The 26,623-nt window shown below is 49.6% G+C and overlaps 1 protein-coding gene across 1 annotated transcript; it reads left to right on the top strand.

Moving 5' to 3' along the window:
- The first annotated feature begins 172 nt into the window (after positions 1-172).
- Positions 173-26,579, top strand: CCDC134 (coiled-coil domain containing 134). The gene is made up of 8 exons (XM_003264816.4): positions 173-264; positions 491-568; positions 9,788-9,906; positions 10,791-10,912; positions 11,119-11,203; positions 13,544-13,725; positions 14,031-14,102; positions 25,978-26,579. Exons 3-8 carry the CDS (start codon positions 9,804-9,806, stop codon positions 26,101-26,103), a joined length of 690 nt encoding a protein of 229 aa, XP_003264864.2. The 5' UTR covers positions 173-264; positions 491-568; positions 9,788-9,803; the 3' UTR covers positions 26,104-26,579.
- Positions 26,580-26,623: the final 44 nt, after the last annotated feature.

Here is a 26,623-nt window from a genome sequence, read left to right as displayed (position 1 = left end):
GCGCTGGAGGCACGCCAGAGCCTGGCGGGGCGGGCAGGGGCGGTGGAGCGCGGCCGGAAGTGAGGCTAGAGGAGCCCGGCGGTCGCGGCTCGCGCTCATTGGCCGGGAGCAGCGCGGTGGGCGGGACGGAGCTCGGCGGTCTGCGCTCGGCTACTAGCCGGGTGATCCCGCTTTCAATTGCTTTGCTGTTAGCCTGTTGGACCTTCGAGCCTAGCTGCTCGCACCGGACTCGGCCACCTGCCCTTCCTGCACCGACTGGGCCAGGTAGGTGGCCGTTGGGGCGGCGGGCTGTACGTTCCCGGGGAGGATAATGAGAGAACCGAGGGCCCCGAACCGGCTGCAGGTGGTGGGGAGGGAGTTTCGTGGACCTGGACGCCTCTGTGAGAAGGCTCGCTCCCTCCTCCCGGAGCCCCGAAGGTCGGGGTCAACCACCTGGGCCCCCGACCCCGGTAGCCGGCTCAAGGCCCGCCACTACCTGGTACCTCTGCAGGAGTTCGGAACCTGATGCTGAGCCAGGAGGAGCTCCGGGTGACGCACACGGCAGGATCGGGATTGAGAGGCTGAAAAAGTGAGTTTAACAGTAGAGAAAGCAGGACTTGTCCCGCAGTCTGCTGTTCTGGCTTTTCTTTCCCACTTCCCTGCTTCAGTCATTGCCAGCTGTCTGGTATTCTCCTTGGCCCCTAAAGTTTTGCCCTAGCCTGGTTCTGGTTCCCTCCAGTTTGGAGCAGGAGGTGGAATGTGGGGGGTCCTGGGTGAACTTGGACTATTCCTTCTCTAGGTTTCACTTATCTCGTCTGCTTGGGGGTAGGGGGTTCTCCGGATGATCTCTGCAGCCCCTCACTGTCTGTAACTGAGCATCTCTCCCCTGGGGCAGGTGTCCTGGTAGTTCAGTAGCCAGCTCTGATCTCTGTGCTCATTTATAAAGAGTCAGAAGACAGAGCACTGGACTGAGAGCCAAACAGACTCTTGGTTCAGCCTGGGAATAGCTGTGTGACTGGGCAGTCATCTCATTTTTCTGTGCCTTGATTTCACATTGGTAACATTGGGGAGTTGTAATCTGAGTGTGAGACCTCTCCTGACCACTTTATGTAATCTTGTACCTGACCGACACCCTCTCATCCCTCTGTGCTTATTTTACAAGTTTATTGATCGTCTCTTATCCCTACTAGAGACAAGTACCATGAGTGAAGAGATTTTTGCTTATTTATTGCTGTATTCCCGCCTCTAGAACAGTGCCTAGAGTGCGGTAAGTACTGTCAACCTAAATAGCAGAATGAGAGACTAAAAAAATGATGTTTACTTGGGAATAACATTGTAGTGACAATATGTGTGCCATAGGAACCTGTGTACGTATTTGGGGAGGTAAAGGAAGACAAAGGTTTTGAAAGGAAAAATGAGGATTACATAATTATTTTGAGATAGTTATCCTTGGCGCCAAGGATGAATAGCAAGAGTGGTGCCAGTCTGAGGTTGGACAGGCAGTTGCAGGGCAGATGTCCTCACAGAACCATTTTTCTGTGTAAGTTTGCAGTGGCCTTTGTGCAGGGTTGTGGTTTCTGCATTTTTTCTGATCTTGTTATCAGTCATTTGTGCACAAGAACCCTCTTTTCACGACCTTCCTCGGTTTTATTTGTCAGAGTTGTTCTTGTTTTTTCCCATTGGAGAATCATGCTTTAAATTTGTCCGTTTTTAACACAAACGACTCTTTTGATTCTAACAACTTTCATATTTCCCCTTTTTGGTCAAGATCTTTCTCCAAAAGCGTTACTGATCAGTCATCCTGTAGTTAGGTCCCTCAGTGCTGGGACGGACCTATCTTGGGTTGTTGGTCTCTTGCCACGTTGGAGAGTAGGAGTCTCCAGTTGGAGACTGGTGACTAGGAGTCAGTGTCAAAACCCTTGTAGTGATTGGGAGCAGTGGCTCACGTCTGTAATCCCAGTACTTTGGGAGGTCAAGGAGGGAGTATCACTTGAATCCAGAAGTTTGAGGCCAGCCTGGGCAACATGGCAAAACCTCATCTCTACAAAAAATACAAAAATTATCCGGGCAGGGCCAGGCGCAGTGGCTCATCCCCGTAATCCTAGGACTTTGGGAGGCCGAGGCAGGTGGATCACCTGAGGTCGGGAGTTCGAGACCAGCCTGACCAACATGGAGAAACCCGTCTCTACTAAAATACAAAAATATATATAAATAACGGCTGGGCACAGTGGCTTACACCTGTAATCCCAGCACTTTGGGAGGCCGAGGCGGGCAGATCATGAGGTGAGGAGATTGAGACCATCCTGGCTAACATGGTGAAATCCCGTCTCAACTAAAAATACAAAAAATTAGCCGGGTGTGGTGGTGGGTACCTGTAGTCCCAGCTACTCGGGAGACTGAGGCAGGAGAATGGCGTGAACCCGGGAGGCAGAGCTTGCAGTGAGCCGAGATCGCACCACTGTACTCCAGCCTGGGCAACAGAGCAAGACTCTGTCTCATAAAAAATAAATAAGGCCGGGCGCGGTGGCTCACGCTTGTAATCCCAGCGCTTTGGGAGGCCAAGGCGGGCGGATCACGAGGTCAGGAGATCGAGACCACGGTGAAACCCCGTCTCTACTAAAAATACAAAAAAAATTAGCCGGGCGTGGTGGCGGGCGCCTGTAGTCCCAGCTACTTGGAGAGGCTGAGGCAGGAGAATGGCGTGAACCCGGGAGGCGGAGCTTGCAGTGAGCCGAGATCGCGCCACTGCACTCCAGCCTGGGTGACAGAGTGAGACTCCGTCTCAAAAAAAAAAAAATAATAAAATAAATAAATAAAATAGGCCGAGTGCGGTGGCTCACGCTTGTAATCCCAGCACTTTGGGAGGCCGAGGCGGGCGGATCACGAGGTTGGGAGATCGAGACCACGATGAAACCCCGTCTCTACTAAAAAAATACAAAAAAATTAGCCGGGCGTGGTGGCGGGCGCCTGTGGTCTCAGCTACTCGGAGAGGCTGAGGCAGGAGAATAGCGTGAACCCGGGAGGCGGAGCTTGCAGTGAGCCGAGATTGCGCCACTGCACTCCAGCCTGGGCGACAGAGCGAGACTCCGTCTCAAAAAAAATAAAAGAAATAAATAAATAAAATAAAATACAAAAATTAGCCGGGCGTGGTGGCACATGCCTATAATCCCAGCTACTAGGGAGGCTGAGGCAGGAGAATCGCTTGAATCTGGGAGGCGGAGGTTGCAGTGAGCCGAGATCGCACCATTGCACTCCAGCCTGGGCAACAAGAGCGAAACTCCGTCTCAAAAAAAAAAAAGTTATCCGGGCATTGGTTGGGGAGTGTGCGGGAGTCAGTTGGGTAGAGAATCACTTAAGCCCAGGAGTTTCAGGTTATAGTGAGCTATGATTGTACTGCTGCACTCCAGCGTGGGTGACAGAGCAAGACCCTGTCTCAAAAAACCCCAAATACCTTTTAGCCACATTTGAGCAGCAAGGGAGGTTTGGAAGGAGTGGCTCTCAAGGTAAGTCTACCTGGAGTTCATTGTTAAGTTCAATTTTGGCTGTTCCATTGGCATTTGCTGTCATTGCAAACTTCTGGGCCAGCATTATTCTGTTAGGAGTGATATTTCACCAAAAATATAAAAAGTAACAGGTATAAAGTTTAAAAAGAAAATAGGGCTGGGCACGATGGCTCACCCCTGTAATCCTGGCACTTTGGGAGGCCAAGGAGGGCAGATTGCTTGAACCCAGGAGTTCGAGACCAGCCTGGCCAAGTTCACGAAACCCTGTCTCTACAAAAAATACAAAAATTAGCCAGGCATGGTGGTACACACCTGTAATCCCAGCTACTCGGGAGGCTGAGGCAGGAGAATCACTTGAACCCTGGAGGCAGAGGTTACAGTGAGCCAAGATGGTGCCACTACACTCCAGCTTGGGCTACAGAGTGAGACTGTCTCCAAAAATAATGTAAAATAAATAAATAGGAAAATAGGAAGTAATAGCAATGTGATAATCTCAGTTTGCATAATAGTTCTGAGAGGCCCAGCGTGGTGGCTCACACCTGCAGTCCCTGCACTTAGGGAGGTCAAGGTGGGTGGATTGCTTGCACCCAGGAGTTCGAGACCAGCCTGGGCAACTTGGCAAAACCTCATCTCTACAAAAACAAGTACAAAAATTCTTCAGGCATGGTGGCATGAGCCTGTAGTCCCAGGCTACTGGGGAGGCTGAGGCAGGAGGATTGCTTGAGCCTGGGAAGTCGAGGCTGCAGTGAGCCAAGGTGGCACCACTGCATTCCAGCCTGGGCAACAGAGTGAGACCCTGTCTCAAAAAAAAAAAAAAAAAGTCCTGAGACATGAACCTAGGCTTAAAGGCAATCAACTGAATAAATCAAATGACGATTGGGAATTAGATGAGACCTATTGTAACCATCAGGCCTGCTTTATTTTTTGTATTTGGGTCTCAGCTTCCCAGAGGAATGTATCCAGGTACAGTATGTAGTATTAGCAATAGCACCGACATTTGTGAATAGATAATATAGCTCAGTTTTTACCACCTACTATGCCATAACTGGGTTGAGTTAAAACAGAGAGTGAGCAACAGATTTTTGGGGTTTTGTTGTTTGTTTTTTGTGAGCAACAGTTCTGTTAGGGATATTGCCAAAGTCATCCACTAGGTGGCCTAAAGGATCTCCAGTCAGGTTCTGTCAAGTTACCAGCAGAAGCTACTGATTGTGAAATTTCAATTACACCATTATCCTGCCAAGTGAAAAAAAGGAGACATTAAAACGGGTAAGAGTCCGTCGGGTGCAGTGGTTCACACCGGTAATCCCAGCACTTTGGGAGGCCGAGACGGGCGGATCACGAGGGCAGGAGATCGAGACTATCCTGGCTAACAGGGTGAAACCCCGTCTCTACTAAAAATACAAAAAAAATTACCTGGGCGTGGTGGCGGGCACCTGTAGTCCTAGTTATTCGGGAGGCTGAGGCAGAAGAACGGCGTGAACCTGGGAGGCGGAGCTTGCATTGAGCCGAGATTGCGCCACTGCACTCCAGCCTGGACCACAGAGCCAGACTCCTTCTCAAAAAAACAAACAAACAAACAAACAAAAAAACAGGTAAGAGTCTCAAAATTATATAGAATCTTGTTCCAGTGTCTTCGGAAAAGCTCTCTACAGTATGAAACCATCAACTTCTTATCCTGGTTTGCAGTTTGAATGTCTCTGGTTATGGCATTGGGAGGTTTGGTGAACTTTCTGTGTGACCCATACATTAGGCACAAGGCTTGTCCCTTAAAGTTCATCTAGTTTCAACTTACAGGGCTTCAGGAACAGAGCAGTGCCCATTTTTAATAATGTCATGGAAGAAAGTTGGATTGGAGCAATCTAGAATTCAAGAGCTAGTCCAGTGTACAAGTAGATAATGAGAACTCAAAAACAATGCATAGGGCTACAGTCTAATAACAGGTGTATTATAGCTTTTTTTAGAAACAAAATTTTCTCTTTACAGTGATCACATAGGAATAACAGATTTAAAAACCATTTAAGAGTAGGGAGCAAAACCAAGGCGGACTTTAGATTTTACTTAACAGTCTTAAGGTTCCTGGGCCTGCCAGGAAGTGACAATTTTACTCATTCACTGTAAGGCTGGGAATCTTTGAAGGCAGGCTTTCTATGCACATTCTCAAGTATGATATTCTAGTTAAAGCTGTGGTAATATAAGCAATATTTGTTGTATTCTGTTATAAGAGAGAACAGGCTGGGCGCAGTGGCTCACGCCTGTAATCTCAGTACATTGGGAGGCCAAAGTGGGCAGATCGCTTGAGGCCAGGAGTTCGAGACCAGCCTGGCCAACATGGTGAAACCCCGTCTCTACTAAAAATACAAAAATTAGCCGTGCATGGTGGTGCTTGCCTGTGATCCCAGCTACTGGGGAGGCTGAGGCGCAAGGATCACTTGAACCTGGGAGGCGGAGGTTGCAAGATCTGAGACTGTGCCACTACACTCCAGCCTGGGTAACAGAGTGAGACTCTGTCTCAAAATAGAGAGAGAGAGCAAAGTCTTACTGGACTTTTGCAAATAACCACATTGCCGTAAGAATACTCATGAATAGACCAGCACGGTGGCTCACGCCTGTAATCCTATCACTGTGGGAGGCCATGGCAGCCTGATCACTTGAACCCAGGAGTTCAAGATCAGCCTGGGAAACAGGGCCAAACCCCATCTGTACTAAAAAATACAAAAATTAGCCGGGTGTAGTGGTGCATGCCTGTACTCCCAGACCCTTGGGAGACTGAGGAAGGAGAATTGATTGAGCCTGGGAGGTCAAGGCTACAGTGAGCCATGATTATACCACTGCACTCCAGAGGGAGACCCTGTCTGAAAAATAAAAAAAAAATTTTTAAGAAAGAATACTTTTCTTGAATAGTTTTGAAATTTTAGATGGATTAAATAGGGAGGAAAAGTAAATGTTTCTACCTCTCTTTACAAAAGTATTTCTTATGGAATTGCTGTAAACTATAGATAGCTTAAGAGAAAAAGTTTCCTTAAATTTAGAAAACAAAACAAGTAAAGAACCAATAATATTCCAAGTATATGTCATAAACACATTACCCTGGCAGGGCGGCTCATGCCTGTAACCTCAGCACTTTGGGAGGCCAAGGCAGGAGGATTGCTTGAGCTCAAGAGTTTGAGACCAGCCTAGGCAAAATAGCAAGATCCTACCTCTACAAAAAAAATTTAAAAATTATAATAGCTGGGCATGGTGACATGTGCTTGTAGTCTCAGCTACACAGGATGTTGAGGTAGGAGGCTTGCTTAAGCCCAAGAGGTTGAGGCTGCAGTGAGCCTGGATGACAGAGTGAGACCCTGTCTCAAAAATAAATAAATACAGAAAAGAAAAGAAAATTATCTTCATCAGTTTTTAATTGAGTTGTTTGATTTTGATTAGAGATTTCAGGAATTCATCAGTTTCTTCATTAGAGTTCTGAAAATTTTTTATTTAGTCCATAGATCTTAAAGTTTTTAAGTTTTTAGAAACTTGTATTTAAGATTACTTGTTAGAGTCTTTTTATGAATCTGAGTGGAAATGCTTTTAGAGAAGAATCAGAACCACAGATGACAAAGACTTGGAACAACCATGGTTGAAAATCTTTCTTTTTAGGTGACTAATTTTTTTTTTTTTTTTTTTTTTTTGAGACGTAGTCTCGCTCTGTTGCCCAGGCTGGAGTGCAGTGGTGCGATCTCGGCTCACTGCAACCTCTGCCTCCTGGATACAAGCAATTCTCCTGCCTCAGCCTCCCAAGTAGCTGGGATTACAGGCACGTGCCTCCACACCCGGCTAATTTTTTGTATTTTTAGTAGAGACGGGGTTTCACCATGTTAGCCAGGATGGTCTTGATTTCCTGATCTTGTGATCTGCCCGCCTCGGCCTCCCAAAGTGCTGGGATTACAGGCATGAGCCACCACGCCTGACCCCATGGTTAAAAATCTTATGAAAGTTCATTATAATCAGCAGTGGACAAGGAAATTTGTCAATTTGTTATTTATGTGTCACAAGTAATACAGAAGGTTACAAGGGTGTAAAAACAAAAAAATCTTAATGCTTTGATAGATCAGGTTTTATGAAAAAGTTGTGAATTTCATCAGACACAGGAAGAGTGTGTCCAAGGTTATGAGTTTCCATCATATTATAGTGGAATGTAAACAAGAAAACTAGTACCAGCCAGGCGCGGTGGCTCACTACTGTAATCCCAGCACTTTGGGAGGCTGAGGCAGCGGATCACCTAAGGTCAGTAGTTCAAGACCAGCCTGGCCAACATGGCAAAACCCCGTCGCTACTAAAAATACAAAAATTAGCCATTTGTGGTGGTGGGCAGCTGTAATCCCAGCTACTTGGGAGGCTGAGGCAGGGAGAATCGCTTGAACCCAGGAAGCAGAGGTTACAGTGAGCCGAGATCGTGCCATTGTACTCCAGACTGAGCAACAGAGCAAGACTCTGTCTCAAAAAAACAAAACAAAACAAAAACTAGTGCCTTCAACTGGGGAATACCTGGCTCTTAGTTAAAAGCATGAGAAATTTCCTGGTTAAATGGAACAAGTCAGACACATCAAGAAAAGCCCAAAGTACAGAATCAAGTTATACTAGAGGAAAACATTGTTTTTCTAGGCCCTCAAGACAGAATATTTGAGTGTCAGGTCATAATAGCAGAGTTAGAACCAGAGAAAACAGCTACAGTAGTCGGGTGCAGTGACTCACACCTGTATCCCAGTACTTTGGGAGGCCAAGGTGGGTGGATCACTTGAGCCCAGGAGTTCAAGACTAGCCTGGGCAATGTAGCAAAACCCCACCTCTACGAAAAATACAAAAATTAGCCGTGCATGGTGGCATGCACCTGTAGTCCCAGCTATTCAGGAGGCTGAGGTGGGAGGATGGCTTGAGCCTGGGAGGTGGAGGCTGCAATGAGCCATGACTGTGCCACTGCACTCCAGCCTGGGCAGCAGAGCAAGACCCTGTCTCAAAAAAAAAAAATTACAGGAACTAACAAAAAGCGTTAAGAGAATTACCACCCCAGCCAAGTGAAAAGATGCATCCTTTCAAGGGGAGAAAGAGGAAGGGTGGAAGGCAGCAATGTATGTCCTGGGAATCACCAGGAAAGTGAACTTCACAGCACTCAATAAATAATTGTGTTGGCTGGGCATAGTGGCTCACGCCTGTAATCCCAGTATTTGGGAGGCCAGGGCGAGAGGATCTCTTGAGCTCAGGAGTTGGAGACCAGCCTGGGCAATATAGCAAGACCTCATCTCTACTAAGGAAAAAATAAATAAAAAGGGCTGGGCGCGGTGGCTCACATCTGAATCCCAGCACTTTGGGAGGACAAGGCAGGCGGATCACCTGAGGTTGGGAGTTCGAGACCAGCCTGGCCAACATGGAGAAACCCGTCTCTACTGAAAATACAAAATTAGCTGGGCATGGTGGCGCATGCCTGTAATCCCAGCTACTCGGAGGCTGAGGCAGGAGAATCACTTGAACCCGGGAGGCAAAGGTTGCAGTGAGCTGAGATTAAGCCATTCCACTCCAGCCTGGGCAACAAGAGTGAAACTCCATCTTAAAAAACACAAAATTAAATTAAATTAAAATAAATAAATAATTGTCGCATGTTGCCTGAATATGAACAGGTGTTGTATGTAGTACCTGTGGTTCCAAAGTGAGTGAGTAGCAAGCCCCCTTACCCCGAGACTGCCCTGCCTTCCTCCCTGCCCTTTGTCCCTTCTTCCTTTCTGATGACAAAAGTCAAGGAAGGAGGAAAACCCCAGAAGTTTCACATCTTCTCTGCCTGGGCTTCCTTGACCAGATGCTTTCCTGGGAGACCAGGATAGGAGATGTGGAAGGAGTACTGTTGACGAGCCCCTCCTACCCAGACACAGTACCTCACCCAGACCTCCCTCCCTGCAGCAGGGAGGTGACCTCCTTATCCCTGTTCTACAGCTGAGAAGGCTGAGGCTCAGAAAGGCTGGGCAAGCTTCTCGAGGTCCCAGAGACAGGGGCGAGGGCAGGGCTCCAGCCCGGAGCTCTAGCCACTGACCCTGTGCTCTAAGCGTCCCTGTGTTACACACACTTATCTTCCTCCCCACCTCCTAGCATCCCATGGCTCTGTATTGTGTGCCTGCTGGCCCTGGGATAAGAGCTGCAGCTTCAAGGCTCCCCAAAGCTGGGTTCTTGGTATACAGAGGCTGCACTATGTCAGGGGAAGCTGCTGTTCACCTGTGCCCTCTATTTCATGTAACACCGATCTCTGAGTCTCACTCTCTTTCTTTGGGTTATTCTTCCAGCTCAAGAGGTTTGGACATGGACCTTCTTCAGTTCCTGGCCTTCCTCTTTGTCCTGTTTTTGTCTGGGACAGGAGCCACAGGCACCTTGAGGACCTCCCTGGACCCAAGCCTGGAGATCTGTATCCTTTGGGGTTGTAGTTAATGAGCTGTCTTTGAGGGGTCTATAAATGAGGTTCTTCTACTCGGGGATTCCAGGGATAAGCAGTCCCAGCTGGCGGGAACAGGGAGAAAAGGTGAGGTGCTGTAGCCAGACCTTGAGCAAGTCAGGTCTCTCCGGAGCTTCAGCTTCCACGTATGGTGAATGGAGATGACAAGGCCCATCTCTAGACTGCAAAGTCTCAGTGAGGACTGTGCATGGCCTGGCACCTTGCGGGCAAGATCCTGAGTGGAGACTCAGGAATTCTGGATTACTGGCCCATCTGGGCCCTGGTGAACTGGGCCACCTGCTCCAGGCCAGGCCTCAGGGACACAAAGATGAATTACAACAAGTCTCCTGGCTTTGAGGTGTCCATAAGCCTAGGGGGAGAAAGTATCCAAACAAATGATCATTTTACTCTGTGACCAGTGCTCTGATGGGCACAGGAGGGGTCAGGGAGAAACACTGTGTGATGGTTTTTGAGCCAGGCCTTGAAAGGATAGAAACTCCTAGAGGAGGGTGAGGGGCATCCTGGGCAGAGAGGGTGCAGCGTGAGCAGAGAGGTGGAGGCTCTGGAACAGTGAATGCTTGTGGAGATGGCAGGAAGACCGCAGCAAAGGGAAGGCAGGAGCCAGGTCTGGAGGCTTGGTTTCAGGCTTCTGGGTGTGGAGCGCCATGGGAACTGGATGAATAGTGCGTTGCAGGGCCATGCACTTGTCAGTTTGTTCATTTCCTGGAGGCTTCTAGCCCTGGGCATCCATGGCCCTTGCAGATACTTGCTGGTCAGGAATGAGCCTTCTGAGGCAAGACTGCTGGATTGTCCAGGCAGGGCTATTGATGCCAGCCCCTTAACTTAATGCTGCCCAGACAAGAAGATGTTTGAGGTGAAGCGGCGGGAGCAGCTGTTGGCACTGAAGAACCTGGCACAGCTGAACGACATCCACCAGCAGTACAAGATCCTTGATGTCATGCTCAAGGGTCTCTTTAAGGTGTGTGCAGGCAGGGAGCAGCTCATGGCAGGTCCAGTCTTTGATCTAGGCACTGATGGGTAAATCGGAGTTCCCTACGGGGTTGGTGTTCAGGGACAGGGGAACTGTGTGCACATAAGACTTGAAGTGGGGTTTAAATAAATGGGGATGGGAGCAGTCTGTGATGGGCGCTGCGAAGCCACTCAGCCCTGGTGGGATTCCCTCAGGTGCTGGAGGACTCCCGGACAGTGCTCACCGCTGCTGATGTGCTCCCAGATGGGCCCTTCCCCCAGGATGAGAAGCTGAAGGATGGTATGGTCTGCCCTGCTCCGCCCTGTCCTCCACACCACCCAATCTTCTCTAGCTGCTCCTTCTCTCCTGTTCTTGTCACTCTTTTTTCCTCCCTGGAATTGCCCTCTTGTGGCACCTTCTAAGTGGTCCCCTTGGGCAGATGGGCATTTCGTGAGTGGCCTCCCCCATTAACTGGCTACTTTTTAGCAATAGCATTTCTTTTTTTTGAGACAGAGTCTCACTCTTTCGCCAGGCTGGAGTACAGTGGCATGATCTCGGCTCACTGCAACCTCCACCTCCCGGGTACAAGTGATTCTCCTGCCTCAGCCTCCCAAGTAGCTGGGACTACAGGTGCATGCCGCCACACCCAGCTAGTTTTTGTATTCTTTTTTTTTTTTTTTTTTTTTTTTTTGAGACGGAGTCTCGCTCTGTCGCCCAGGCTGGAGTGCAGTGGTGCGATCTCAGTTCACTGCAAGCTCTGCTTCCCGGGTCCACGCCATTCTCCTGCCTCAGCCTCTCGAGTAGCTGGGACTACAGGCGCCCGCCACCACGCCCGGCTAATTTTTTGTATTTTTAGTAGAGATGGGGTTTCACCATGTTAGCCAGGATGGTCTCGATCTCCTGACCTCGTGATCCGCCCGCCTTGGCCTCCCAAAGTGCTGGGATTACAGGCATGAGCCACCGCGCCCGGCCTAATTTCTGTATTTTTAGTAGAGATGGGGTTTTGCCCTGTTGGCCGGGCTGGTCTTGAACTCTTGATATCAAGTGATCTACCTGCCATGGACTCCCAAAGTGCTGGGATTACAGGGGTGAGTTACCACACCCGGCCAAAAGTATTGTTTATACAGCAAGCTTTTAGGTTAAAACATGCAGCTGGTGACATCTCAGGCTTTTGTGTGAAAGTTGTGACCACTGGGGAAGTTAAATAATCATCTTTTTGAGGGGTTATCTATGCGACAGGCATTGTTTAAAGACCTTGCTGCAGAATACCTTGGTGTGCAGGGGTCAAACCTCAGCCATTATGGCTTCAAGATGGCGCCACGCTTGTCTTGCAGCAGGGTGTTTTCCTACAGCACACTAACAAAGCTCAGTCTAAACTGACCTGTTGACCAGTAGAAGCACATTAGTGGGAAAACAGAAAATTCAAATTAAGTCTGTTAGGTTAGTTGGTAGTATTGTATTGCTGTTAATTTCCTGGTTTAGATAGTTGTATGTTGGTTATATAAGATGATAACACTAGGCCAGGCAGGTGGCTCACTCCTGTAATCCCAGCACTTTGGGAAGCCGAGGCAGGCAGATTACTTGAGTTCGAGTTTGAGACCAGCCTGGCCAAATACAGTGAAACCCCGTCTCTACCAAAAATATAGAAAAGTAGCCGGGTTTGGTGGCATGCACCTGTAATCCCAGCTACTCGGGAGGCTGAGGCAGGAGAATCACTTGAACCCGCAAGGCAGAGGTTGCAGTGAGCCAAGATCCCACCACTGCACTCCAGCCTGGACAAGAAAGCGAGACTCCGTCTCCAAAAAAAAAAACAAAGGATGGTAACATTAGAGGAAGCCAAGTGAATGAATTTTATGTTGTGTTATGTAAGTCTAAGATAATTTCAGGCCGAGTGCAGTGGCTCTGGCCTATAATCCCTATAATCCCAGAGCTTTAGAAGGCCGAGGTGGGAGGATCACTTGAGGCCAGGAATTTGAGATCAGCCTGGGCAACAAAGTGAGACTGCACCTCTAAAGTAATTAATTAATTAATTAAATATATTCATTCGTTCATTCAAAATAAGAACTTAAGCACTTAAAATGAAATAAAATGGAAAGAATATTAAAAAAGAAAAATGCTGGCCTGTTCTCTGGCCATCCTAAGAGACCTGAGGTCTCACAGACACTCTAGTTGTGTTAACACCAGGGCCAGCACTGGACATTTGGATAACATGTTGGTGGGGGCGTCAAGCCCAGCAAAGCCTCGTGTGATACATCAGCATCCATGTGCAGAACAACACTCACTTCTCTGGTCCCCACAGCAAATGAGTCTTCTAAGCCGCAAGATGTGCCTTTGGGCTGACAGACCTGGGTTTGCAGCCTAGATTTGCTACTCACTAGCTGCTGAGCCTCAGTTTCCCATCTGTAAAATGGGAACAGCAGCCACATCTCCCTCTAAAAGTGGTTATAAGGACTCTGAGCTGGTGGATGTAAGGCCCTAGTTCGCACTGTACATGTGATTGGCAGCCTGTGGTCAGTAGGCACTGTTCCTTCCTTGCTTGTTGGGTTTGGTGGATGTCTCTGTTCTCTAGAGGATGCCAGGGGCCAGCGAGGCAGCCAGGAGAGCATCTGCCCTGGCCACTCATCCGGGTCCTCTCGCCAGCTTTCTCCCACGTGGTGGAGAACACGGCCTTCTTCGGCGATGTGGTGCTGCGCTTCCCGAGGATTGTGCACTATTACTTTGACCACAACTCCAACTGGAACCTCCTCATCCGCTGGGGCATCAGTTTCTGCAACCAGACAGGCGTCTTCAACCAGGGGCCCCACTCGCCCATCCTCAGCCTGGTAAGGACTTGGGTGGAGGTAGCCTGGGAGCCCTCTGTCGGGTGGTTGACTAGGATCCTCACATCTGCCTTCAGTCGGGCCTGAACGTCAGTGTTTGGTTACATTTTCTTTGTGGAGCTTCAGGGTACGTTTGGCCACAGAGGCCCCATTTCAAGGGATTCTGTGCTGACCCAGTTCCCATGGGATCATCACATGGCCCACATCTGCCCAAGTCAGGAGTCTGGGTCCCAGCATGGAGGGAGTGACTCTCTGGTGAGCAGGACTCAGGAGAAGGCAGAGGATGACTAGTGTTTCTTCATCTGCAGATGGCCCAGGAGCTGGGGATCAGTGAGAAAGACTCCGACTTCCAGAACCCATTTAAAATCGACCGCACAGAGGTGAGCTGCCAGGGCCTATGCCTGTGTCTGCTTTGCCTCTGCTGGGCTATAGGACGCTGAGGCCTGCAGGGGCTGGGGACCTTGGGTGGCTTTGGACTTGGAGCTAGGCAGCCTGGGCCTGGGTCCAGAAGCCGTCACTGACTCATTGGAGCCTGTGGGCAAGTCATTGCTCCCCTCTTAGCCTCAGGCTCCCTGTCTGTTCACAGCGTGTGAACTCCAGCTATGGGGGGTAGTTAGGAGACTATGAACAAACCCATCCCAGCACAAAATAGGCATCCCACTTCAGGTGGATATCAGAGCAGCCAGGGAGATCAGGCCATGCTCTTCCCTGCCTTTGAACCTCTGAGCGCCAACTGGGCTTCCATCCCACACTCCTGTACATGCTCTCATTCCAGGGGTTCCAGAGGGCTGAGGTGGGCTTTGAGAGCTGGAGACAAAGTTTGGGATAAAAGATGAGGACAGGCCGGGCATGGTGGCTCACGTCTGTAATCCCAGCACTTTGGGAGGCTGAGGAGGGTGGATCACCAGAGGTCAGGAGTTTGAGACTAGCCTGGCCAACATGGTGAAACTCTGTCTCTACTAAAAATACAAAAAATTAGCCAGGCATGGTGGTGCATGCCCGTAATCCTAGCTATTCAGGAGGCTGAGGCAGGAGAATTGCTTGAACCGGGAGATGGAGGTTGCAGTGAGCTGAGATCGCGCCATTGCACTTCAGCCTGGGCAACATGAGTGAAACTCCATCTCAAAAAAAAAAGACAGGGACAGATACGATAGATTGAGGAAGGGATTGGAAGTGGCAGAGCTAGGAGGGGCAGGAAGGAAGGGCTGTGGTGGCTGGAGGACTGGACTTGTCAAACCACATGCTGGTCCTTGGTGTGGGGAGGGGTGTTGGGTGTCTGAGGGGTCTAGGATTTAATTCTGCCTCCAGGCCAACAAGCTAGCCTGCTGCTGTTTCATGGACACTGACAGGTCAGAGACATTGGACTGTATTACAGCAAAGGCAGTAGCTAGACTGTTGGCCTGGTTGTGTTGGTTCACCTTGTTCCCCAAGTCCCACGGGGATGACACAGAGGGGGCCAGGTGGGCACTGTGCATGCAGGGGGTGTCCATCATAGCTGAGAACTGCCAAGCTGAGGAAATTCATGATTTTTATGGTGAACTGCAGAAAACGTGCTCTTTGGGAGGAGACATTACCACACCCTTCAAGGTTGCTCTCTGCAAACACAATCCTAAGACATGGCCCAGGTAAAGAGTGGTTAGGGCTTTGTATCTTTGGTGTGCCCTGCAAGAATATGCAGGGATGCTCAGGGCCATGATGGATTGCCGCCCCAACAGTCTGCCCCAAGCCCTCCATGGCTTGGTTTAACTCAAATTTTCTTTTCTTTCTTTTTTTTTTTTTTGAGATGGAGTCTCGCTCTGTCGCCCAGGCTGGAGTGCGGTGGCATGATCTCGGCTCACTGCAAGCTCTGCCTCCTTGGTTCATGCCATTCTCCTGCCTCGGCCTCCCCAGTAGCTGGGACTACAGGCGCCCGCCACCACGCCCGGCTAATTTTTTGTATTTTTAGTAGAGACGGTGTTCACCGTGTTAGCCAGGATGGTCTCGATCTCCTGACTGCGTGATCTACCCGCCTCGGCCTCCCAAAGTGCTGGGATTACAAGCATGATGCACTGCGCCCGGCCTAACTCAAATTTTCGCACGAATGTGCTATTCAGTCTGATTGATCTGACTGATAGAGGCTAGGACCAAATCTGTCAATTAGTCTCATACTTCATTTAATTAAGATTACTATCAACTATATTCTGAATAGCAGGGTAAGGCCAACCTACATTATTATTATTATTATTATTTTTAGAGACAGGGTCTCGCTCTGTCACCCACCTAGCTTACTGTAACCTTGAACTCCTGGGCTCAAACAGATCTCCCACCTCAGCCTTCTGAGTAGCTGGGACGACAGGCCTGTGCGACACCATTCCTGGCTAATTAATTTATAATTTTTTTCAGAGACAGGTTCTTGCTGTGCTGCCTAGGGTGGTCTCAAACTCCTGGGCTCAAGCCATCTTCCTGTCTCAGCCTCCCAAAGTGTTGGGATTATAGGTGTGAATCACTGTGCCTGGCCCCTAACCTGCAATATTGACCAGGGTCCTGGACTCAACCAGCTGTGAAGGTCCTGGAGGACCAGTAAGTCTCATTTTGGATAATCAGGATATGGTCTAAGACCAGTCTGTTATCCACGACCACCCACATAAGAGAATTTAGATTGACCTGCCAATCTTTGATGTTATTGCCAGTAATTACAGGGGGCAATAGATGGACCCAAGCAACCCTCATGTCCCCGTATGGAGACATTCCATGACCCATTCTCTCCCACATGTTACACTTGATTTGGGTCACCAGAACAATGTTTAGTTGAGCCTGAGGTCAGTGTCACTGTGGAGCTTCAGCCTCAGTTGCCCTACGTGGTATAATCCAAGGCTACTCAGACATCAGGAAAAGCAGATGAATTTGTATCTGTCAGGTTGAAACAAAATTGTGCTGGCTGGTGTGTCTGCACAAGGTCACTGTTGGGAACTACCTTTGATGGCATTAGACACAGCAGAATAGCTCAGTACTGGCATGTCCATGTGAGTTTTCCTATCATGTGGATGGAAATGAGACACCCAACAGTTGGCCATATTGACAGCTGCAGCTGCCACTGGGCTTGGGCAGACCCTAGGATTGTTTTGCCAGGTGGCAGTGATGGATCTAAGGGATAAAGAGAGCATTAATTGTTCCCTGCACTTTCTGGGATCTAAGGTATATCCTCCCCAGGTGGCAGGATTATCGCTATTAAAATCCATGTGTCCTTGGGAGACCAAGGTGGGCGGATCATGAGGTCAGGAAATCAAGACTATCCTGGCCAACATGGTGAAACCCCATCTCTACTAAAAATACAAAAATTAGGCACGTGCCTGTAGTCCCGGCTACTTAGGAGGCTGAGGTAGGAGAATCGCTTGAACCCTGGAGGCGGAGATTGCAGGGAGCCAAGATCGCACCACTGCACTCCAGCCTGGCGAAAGAGTGAGACTGTCTCAAAAAAAAAAGAAAAAAAAAAGCATATGTCCTATGCCAGCATCTGTAGTTTCACTTTTTCACCAGTTGTTGCCTACTATCACCTAGACCTTTCATTCAGAAATGTCAGGTATGAATGGGACCAGGGCATTTTTACAGATGTATAGAGACCTGTTATATTTCTTATCTTTACCCACATGGGCCACTGCAGGGAAATCAGCAAGCAGGATACTCAGCCAAGTGGTCACAATCCTAACAATCTCAGGCCGTACCATTCCAACCAGAGACTCAGATAGGTGAACCAGAAATATAGAGTCCTCTGTTTTGTGCCGCTCCTTCGTAGTGGGTATGTTACCACGCCAAGTACAATGATATGTTTAGGTGGCAGTGGCAGTGATCTGGATGAAGTAGGCTTGATCAGCAGTTTGACTCCATTTGGTCTTATCAGAGATTGAGCTTTATGATGGGCATCTAAACGAGTGAGCCAGGCTGTCTAGTTTGTCACCACAATTTATTTCCATAGTTTGGATACCTAAAGAGGGCTAGGTATCGCCAGGCATGGTGGCTCACACCTGTAATCCCAGCACTTAGGGACCGAGGCAGGTAGATTGCCTGAGGTCAGGAATTTGAGACCATCCTGGCCAACATGGTGAAACCCTGTCTCTACTAAAAATACAAAAATTAACTGGGCAAGGTGACGCACGCCTGTAGTCCCAGCTACTCAGGAGGCTGAGGCAGGAGAATCACTTGAACCCGGGAGGCAGAGGTTGCAGTGAGCTGAGATCGCACCACTGCACTCCAGCCTGGGCGACAGAGCAAGACTCTGTCTCAAAATAAATAAATAAATAAATAAATAAAAAGAGTGGGGTAGGTATCTTTGATCTGCCAGTTTGTAATCTCCAGATGACCAGGACACTGACTATAGTCAGTAAGAATATAACATACATGGTTGTTAGGAAGGAGTGTCATCCAAGGCAAGGGTGACAGCTTTTAATTCAGTCCATTGTCTGACTGGCCTTTATGGCAGTTAATCCGCCAGCATTGTTACTGGGGCTGGCTGACTGCTGCTGCCCATGGACACCTGTGTCAAGTTCCCAAAGCCACTCCCAGGCTTGATGGTTCAATAGGAGGATTCACAGGACTCAGCATATGGTCGTATTCGTGGCCACGATTTACTACAGAGAAAAGACACAAAGCAAAATCAGCAAAGGGAAAAGGTGCATCAGGCAAAGTCCAGGGGAAACAGGCTCAGCTTCCAGAGTCCCCTCCCAGTAGAGTCAAACAGGATGTGCTTCATTCCTCCCGCAATTAGTTGTGACAACATGTTTAAAATGTTTTCTACCAGGAAACTTCTTGAGGGACCTAGTGCCTGGGTTTTTACTGGGAGCTAGTCATGTGTGTACTTTTTGCCTAACATATCAAAATGGCAAACTCCCCAGAGCAAAGTGTGTATTCAGCAGAAACCATATTGTTTGCACAAACAGTTGAGGCACAGTGAACCACTGTTAGCAGTTAAGGTGGTGGGGACCCTCCTGAAATGCAAGTTCCCAGATGTCTGCCAAGGGCTAACCTTGGAAGCAGGCCTTTCAAAGGATAGGAGTCAGGCCAGCTGTGTTAACTCTTTTCTGTACAACACTATTAGCTTTTATATTAGCTGAATTATAATGGGCTAGGCCTGAGTATTTGGGGGAACCTGTGAATCGAGTGTCCTGTTGAGCCAGTGGCTTTGCTTTATGTGGCAGAGTGGGGGATGCGGTTTCCTCAGTGGGGTAGCTGCCACCCCTGCATGCCCAGCTGAAATGACGCATACCCCAAGGTTGCTTGCTGCAATCATTACCCTGATAAATGGCCCAGATCAAGAACAGCCACGGCCTTCCGTTCTTGGTTTATGCAGCAAGAAAACATGTGTGGATACTCAAGGCCATGGCAGATTGCCTTTCCCAGCAAGGGGTTACCCATGGAGATGCTTTATTGCTGTGATGCCAGTTCTTCTTGCTATGCAGGTCATAGTTGCCTCACTTAAACGCAGGAGGAGGGTGACAGCATAGGCCACAGAGAGAATGGGTGCCAGGATAAGTTGAGTCCAGCTTTATTGTAACGTACTCTACTTGGACATAACCACAGCAGCAACATACTTTCCTTTTTTTTTTTTTTTTTTTTTTTTTTTTGAGACGGTCTCTCGCTGTGTCGCCCAGGCTGGAGTGCAGTGGCACAATCTCAGCTCACTGCAAGCTCCGCCTCCCAGGTTCACGCCGTTCTCCTGCCTCAGCCTCTCCGAGTAGCTGGGACTACAGGCGCTCGCCACCACGCCCGGCTAATTTTTTGTATTTTTAGTAGAGACGGGGTTTCACTGTGGTCTCGATCTCCTGACCTCGTGATCCACCCGCCTCAGCCTCCCAAAGTGCTGGGATTACAAGCGTGAGCCACCACGCCCAGCCTCATACTTTCCTTACATGTTGGCTGGGGACAGTTCTGAGATTTTCCTCACTTTTTGATATCCCGCGTGGACTTGTCCCTCGCAGGAGCCCCGGATTTGCTCGGCTCCCCTCACGCACTCCCTCCATGCTGGTGAGAGTTCTGAGTTCTCCTACTTCTTATGTACCCATCACTAGAGTCAACTTGTATCAGGCTGTGTGCCGGCCACTGTCCCTGTCCAGGGGGCTGGCCCTGTCCCAGCTCCTCAGATGCTCATAGTCTGATGGGGAAGGCAGCAGGGAAATAGTTCTAATCCAGCGTAACTGTTATACTGGTAAGAAGCATAATGAGCTGTAGACCTCTGAGGCATGCCTGACCCAGCCTTGGCAGGGAGGTGGTGGAGGCTGTGGGATGAGTTAGTTGCTGGGTGGACCAGCTGAGGCAAGGCCTTCCAGGCAGAGGGACAAACTTATGCAAAGGCTCAGATGCATACTACATTCATTCATTCAGCATCAAGTGAGTATCTATTGCATCTTGCCCCTTGGGGAAGCAGGCTAGCCCTGTTCTCCTGGGAGTGGCATTCTAGTTGGGGAAGACAGGCAGTCAATTTAAAAATATATAATGTGGTAGGTGGTGACAAGGGCTGTGGAGAAAAAAGGCAGGGGAATGTGGTTAAGGAATGCCCAGGGTAAGGTGTGGGTACAGTTGCTATTTCACATAGCCTGGATACTGTCTTACTGAATTATCTGAAGGAGATGAGGGAACCATCTGTGTATCCCAAGGAAGAACATTCCAGGCTAAAGGAGCAGCAAGTGCCAAAGACTGTGAGTTGGAAGCATATTTGGGGACTGGGGAGTGTGAGGAGATGGGGTCAGAGTTGTAGGCCTGATCCTGAGACCCTCAGAGGTCTTCACAAGGGCTTTGGCACCTACCCTGAGGGACCTGGAGAGCAGGGTAACAGGCTGTGACTTACCACTTTATATATATTTTATATATATATATATTTTTTTAAGACGGAGTCTTGCTCTGTCCACGCAGGCTGGAGTGCAGTGGTGCGATCTTGGCTCATTGCAAGCTCTGCCTCCCAGGTTCACACCATTCTCCTGCCTCAGCCTCCCCAGTAGCTGGGACTACAGGCGCCCGCCACCACGCCCGGCTAATTTTTTTGTATTTTTAGTAGAGATGGGGCTTCACCATGTTAGCCAGGATCGTCTCGATCTCCTGACCTCGTGATCTGCCCGCCTCGGCGTCCCAAAGTGCTGGGATTACAGGCGTGAGCCACCGCTCCCGGCCGTTATTTATATATATATATTTTTAAGACGAAGTTTTGCTCTTGTTGCCCAGGCTGGAGTGCAATGGTGCGATCTTGGCTCACTACAACCTCCGCCTCCCGGATTCAAGCGATTCTCCTGCCTCAGCCTCCTGAGTAGTTAGGATTACAGGCGCAGACTTACCACTTTAAAGAGATCATCTGGCTGCTGTGTGGAGCATGGTCGGGGACCAGAAGCAGGGACACAGGTGTGGAGACTGCTGTGCTCATCTGTGTGGCAGTTGATAGTGGCTTGAACCAGACGATGACAGTGGAGCTGCTGAGAAATGGTCAGGTTCTGGTTCTCTTTTGGAAGTAGAGCCAGTGGTATTTGCTGAGGAAGCATATGTGGTGAGAGAGAGAGGAGCGTTAAGCATGACTAGAAGATTTTTGGCCTGAGTGTCTGGAAGAATGGGACTGTCATTTTTTCAAATCCTTGGAGAGGGAGGGTATTAAGAGTTTTTTTCTGCACCTGGTGAACATCGGAGTAAAGATGTCAAGGAGGTAGCTGGATATTTGACTCTATACTTCAGGGAGGAAGTAGAAGCTGGACCTATAAATGTGAGAGCCATGCCTATGTAGAAGGCACCAAAAGCCGTGAGACAGGACACAGTCATCTGGGGCATTGGGCAGGTAGAGAAGCAGTCTGGGGACTGAGGCCTGGGATGGGGCTGGAGATTGAGGTTGAAGGACTGAGGAGGAAGCAGCAAGAACCCGCAGAAGGAGCAGTCAGCATGATGGTGGCCGACCTAAGAGTTTCCCAGAGGCCACACGAGGAAAGCGTTAGAGGAAGTAGGGAGGGAGCGATCGGCGTGTCAGATGCTGCTGGGAGGTAAGGAAGGCGAGGACTGAGAATCGACTGCTGGACTGAGTAATGTTGAGGCTGCTGGTGGTCTTGATAAAAGCTGCTTTGAGGGGGTCCTGGGAACAAAAGATTGGATTTCCAGAGAATGAGTGGAAAGGAAGTGGATGTGGCAAGTGTAGACAGCCCTTTCGAAGAGTTTTCCTTTCAAAGAGAGCAGTCTAATGGGAGAATAGCTGGAGGACACTGTGGTTTCAAATGTCAGTCCCTTGGGAGAGACCACAGCAGGCTTGCACTATGTGGATGGGACTGATCCATTAGAGAGGGAGGAACTGATGAGGCCAGGGGCCAGGTTGCTGGAGCCTCATCTGGAGGAGGTGAGGAGGGGTGAGTTGTAGTGCTGGGGGAGGGCTTGGCCTTGTACAGAAGAGCAGATCCTTAACCTTGAACAGGAGGGCAGGCAGAGCATGTGGGCACAGAAGCAAATGGGTTGGTGGGTGTGGTGGTGGAGCTGTGGGGGTTGTCTCCTGCTACTTTCATCCTCTCTGTGAGATAGAAGGCAAGGTCATGGTCTGGGAGTGGGGAGCACGGAGGCTTGAGGAGAAGGTATGTGCAGGAGAGCAGGAGGGTGAGCGGACTAGGGAATAAGGCTGGATTGCCGGCAGCATGGAGGGCCTGCTCATGGTTATGGTAGGGTTAAGGAGTTAGAGAAGATAGAAGGCGGTGGCCAGAGTGGCATGCTTGAGGCTATGGAGGATGTGGTTGTTGTCAGGGACAGGCAGAGCAGGGTAGCTTGAAGACAGCAGGAGATAAGGCTGGAGACGTAGCATGGGGTCCGGGCCCTTGAACAACAAGATTTGGAGTTTGGGGCTCTATCCTGGAGCCAGATGCATTTTCGCAGAGCAGACAATGAAGAGTGAATTTGGAATAGAGAGGAAATAAATTGATAACTAACCTAACAGTGAAGACAGCGGAGGCACAGGGAGATACAGTAATCAACCTGAGTTCTCATAGCCAGTAAGTGATGGAGTGAAGGTTCAAATACATGTGGTTTGCCTCTTGAGCCATGCTCTTAACCACAATGCTGTGTTGGCCATCAGCCTGCTGACCTGACGCAGGCTGGTCAGGTACAATCAGGGGTGGCCAGGGAAGATTCCTGGGGAGACATCTAAAGATAGACTCAAAAGATGACTAGGCACTTCCAGGCCTAGGTGGGAAGGGGACAGGGAAAGGATGGGTGTGTTTCTCTTCTGACCCAGCTAGGGTGGGCTGAGCCCACTGAGGCTGGAGGGGCTAAGATCTCTTGACTTGCCCTTGCCCAGCCAGAGTCAGAGAGGAATGGGGTCTCTATGGCCTAAGGGGTCTCCTAGCTCCCCGTCTTAAGTGGATCAGGATTCACTCACAGAGACAGGAGCAGAGTGTGGTAGGGAAGTACTAGGCAGGGAAGTGTGCAGCCTGCGAGGCTAGTCCTAGTTGGGCCTACCACATGCTGTGTGACTCACTTACCTTCTCTGGGCTACACTTCTGTGAATCCCCCCATCTTCCAAAGTCGTGACTCAATCTAATCTGGTAGGCAGATTACTCCACAAGGTGGAGCTATTTGTTTGTTTTTAATATCCACTTTGATCGGATCAAACATTTGTCACAATTGCCCTAGGAACAAATAAAAGGGTGTGTTTTACAGCACAGCTACCTGAGTTGTAAGCATAGTAAATCTTCACCTAACATCATCCATAGGTTCTTGGAAACTGTGACTTTAAGTGAATGTATGTATTACAAACCAATTTACCATAGGCTAATTGATATAAATAAGAGTTAAGTTACTACAGCATATTTCTGGTCAAAAAACCATTACCAGAATTTTTTTTTTTTTTTTTGAGACAAAGTCTCGCTCTGTCGCCCAGACTGGAGTGCAGTGGTACAATCTCAGCTCACTGCAGGTGATTCTTCTGTCTCAGCCTCCAAAGTAGCTGGGAATACAGGCGCCCATCACCACACCTGACTAATTTTTGTATTTTTTAGTAGAGACGAGGTTTTGCTATGTTGACCAGGCTGGTCTTGAACTCCTGACCTCAGGTGATCTGCCCACCTCAGCTTCTCAAAATGCTGGGATTATAGGCATGAGCCATGGCGCCCAACTCCAGTCTTCAAAATAAAAACCAAAACACTCTTAATATGAAATATTGAAATAAATGTGAACTATACATACATTTAAGAAAGATTCATCAAAACAAGTAAAATAATTATTTATCCATTTAGTCCCGTTCAGGGTCCAGCCTCTCCCAGCAACTCAGAGCATAAGGGAGGAACCAACCCTGGACAGGACGCCCTCCCATCACAGGGCACACTCACACATGCCTCCACAGTCAGACTGAGACAGTGTAGACATACCAGTGAACCCAGCATGCACATTTTTGGGATGTGGGAAGACATTGGAGTACCCAGAGAAAACCCACCAGAACACGGGGAGAATGTGCGGACTCCACACAGACAGTGGCCCTGGCCAGGAATCGATTGTTTTTTTTTTTTTCTCATCCACATTATAATGGCACGACCTTGAACTAAACCACATTATTCGAGGACCTGCTGTACTATTGTATTTCCTATTCCAACGTGGCTTGCTCATTCATTGAAAAAACACATATTGAGTGCTCTTGAAAAGCCAGGAAGACTCTGTGCCAAGGCCTTGTGGCAGAGGACACTATCCTCCTACCCTCATGGAATGTGCTGTCTGGGAGGGCGATGGGCACAAGAAAGAAGGAATCAGCACAAAGTTGAAGGGAGCACACCACCAGGAGCCGCCCCTCAGGGAGTCAGGGCAGGTCTGGAGGGCAGTGAGTCAGCTGAGCCCGAGCTAATGTGGCAGAGGGGTGCGTGTTGGAAAGAGCGTTCTGGGCCTCAGCCATGGCACGCCTGGAAGTGAGAGGGTACAGGGAATCCAAAAACATAAAGGTGGGGGGATATGAGGTAGGAACAGAGAGGCGAGCGGGGTGGACCTGCAGATACACCATGTGGAACTTTGTCTTGAGAGTCATGGAGAGCCATGGAAGCTGGAATGTGACATGAACAGATTTACATTTTGAAAAGATCCATCCGGCACAGTGGCTTGTGCCTGTAATCCCACCACTTTGGGAGGCTGAGGCGGATGGATCACGTGAAGTCAAGAGTTTGAGACCAGCCTGGCCAACATAGCGCAACCCTGTCTCTACTAAAAATACAAAAATTAGCCAGGTGTGGTGGTGGGTGTTTGTAATCCCAGCTACTTGGGAGGCTGAGGCAGTAGAATCGGTTGAACCCGGGAGGCGGAGGTTGCAGTGAGCCAAAATTGCACTACTGCACTCCAGCCTGAGCGACAGAGCAAGACCTCTGTCTAAAAAAAAGAAAAGAAAAGATCCAACTGCAGTGAGGAGAATGGCTTGAGAGGGACCAAAGGGGATGTGGAAAGGCCTTGGGAGGCCCCTAGAGTCATCCAGCAGAGAGATGGGGGTGGTGATGGGGGCAGCAATAGTAGAGACAGAGAAGTGGATGGGTTTGAGAGAGATTTAGGGCTTGAAATTAGCCAGGCCTTGGTGATGGACCCGAGGAGGGAGAGGGAATGCCGGGTGCAGGTAGGGCTCCTCGGTTTCTGCTCTGCTGCTCATCAGAACAGGGACTCTGGGAAGAGGGAACCATACTGAGTCTAGGGTGCATTTGGGACATCCTAAAGGAGGTCTCAGACAGGCATTTGGAAATGGAGATGCAAGTTTGAGGGGTAACTAACCACACAGGCCAACAGAAGCTATGAGTTAGATGAGACAGTCTGGGGAGAGAGCCTCGAGGGAGGACAGCCAAGGGCCTGGGTTGCAGTTGAAGAATGCCACCCCCCACCGCCGATGAAGTCATTATCCTCCACCCCCCACTTGCCCTGTCGTCTGTGACTCTGGCAGACTTTCCTCCTCTCCTCCTGAAGGGTGCAGCAGGTGTGGGCTCCCGGGTCTGTGGTGGTCTCAGCCACTCTACCCCCTCACCCTGGAGGAGTCTGTGTGTTGTTTCTCAGATGCCCCATGTAGGTTCCCACCTCAGCACCCATCCCTCCACCTAGAATACCCTTCCCTTTCCTCACGCTGTTGGTTTGGCAAACTCCTGCTTATCTTCCAACACCCACTCAGCAGTTCTCCCAAACCCATTTCACTGTCTCCATGTCTGGGGCAGGGCCTGTGTCCAGGGAATCTTCCTATTCCCACACCCCGTTGGTGGCCTAGCTCAGAGCAGGCTCTTTGCTGCCACACACTAAGTCAGACTGCTCTTCTCTTCCCTTCAGTTCATTCCCAGCACTGACCCTTTCCAGAAGGCCCTGAGAGAAGAAGAGAAACGCCGAAAGAAAGAGGAGAAGCGGAAAGAGATCCGAAAAGGCCCAAGGATCTCCAGATCCCAGTCTGAGTTATAGCCCTGGAGCAGCTCAGGGCTCAAGGGGCCACGAGGAGGCAGGTCGGGAGGAAGAAGAGCTGGAGGTGTGGTTGTGGTGGAGAGCACCAGCCAGCCCCTTCCAGAAGGGGAGGCCACATTTGCCTGGCCCCCTGGAGCTGGGTCTGAGCCCCAGCTGAAGGGACTGAGCCTCAGATGGCTGGATTTTCTCTCAGGGGCCTCTTGCTGAAGGGGCCCTCAGAGGACTTTATGCTGGAAATATGACCCAGTGCAGACTGCTGGGGGAGGCAGGAGGATGCCTGCCTATACCCTGTTGGTGGCTAAAGACCTCTGGCCAGCTGGCTTCCGCTCTTGGTGGGGAAGCAGCAGAACTAGGTTCTGAGCCACGGATCATGGTGCCACCCTGCTGCTGGCCCCACTGTGTCACAGAGCTGCCTGGCACAGGTCCCAACCCCTCTGCAGAGACACAATAAAAGCCAGCAGACCCTTTGGACCGACCAAGGCTGGTGAGGGCACTGTGAGGGGACCAGGGCCCCTCAGGG

This window comes from Nomascus leucogenys, chromosome 7b (genome assembly GCF_006542625.1).
Source record: "Nomascus leucogenys isolate Asia chromosome 7b, Asia_NLE_v1, whole genome shotgun sequence".
Lineage (NCBI taxonomy): Eukaryota > Metazoa > Chordata > Mammalia > Primates > Hylobatidae > Nomascus > Nomascus leucogenys.
This window is presented reverse-complemented; position numbering and strand designations above follow the sequence as displayed.

Bases quoted from the DNA above. Each gene is read 5' to 3' on its own strand.
- CCDC134 (XM_003264816.4), top strand. From the start codon at position 9,804: ATGGACCTTCTTCAGTTCCTGGCCTTCCTCTTTGTCCTGTTTTTGTCT. The intron at 9,907-10,790 runs GTATCCTTTGGG...AATGCTGCCCAG, and splicing joins GGACCCAAGCCTGGAGATCT to ACAAGAAGATGTTTGAGGTG. The intron at 14,103-25,977 runs GTGAGCTGCCAG...TCTTCCCTTCAG, and splicing joins TTAAAATCGACCGCACAGAG to TTCATTCCCAGCACTGACCC.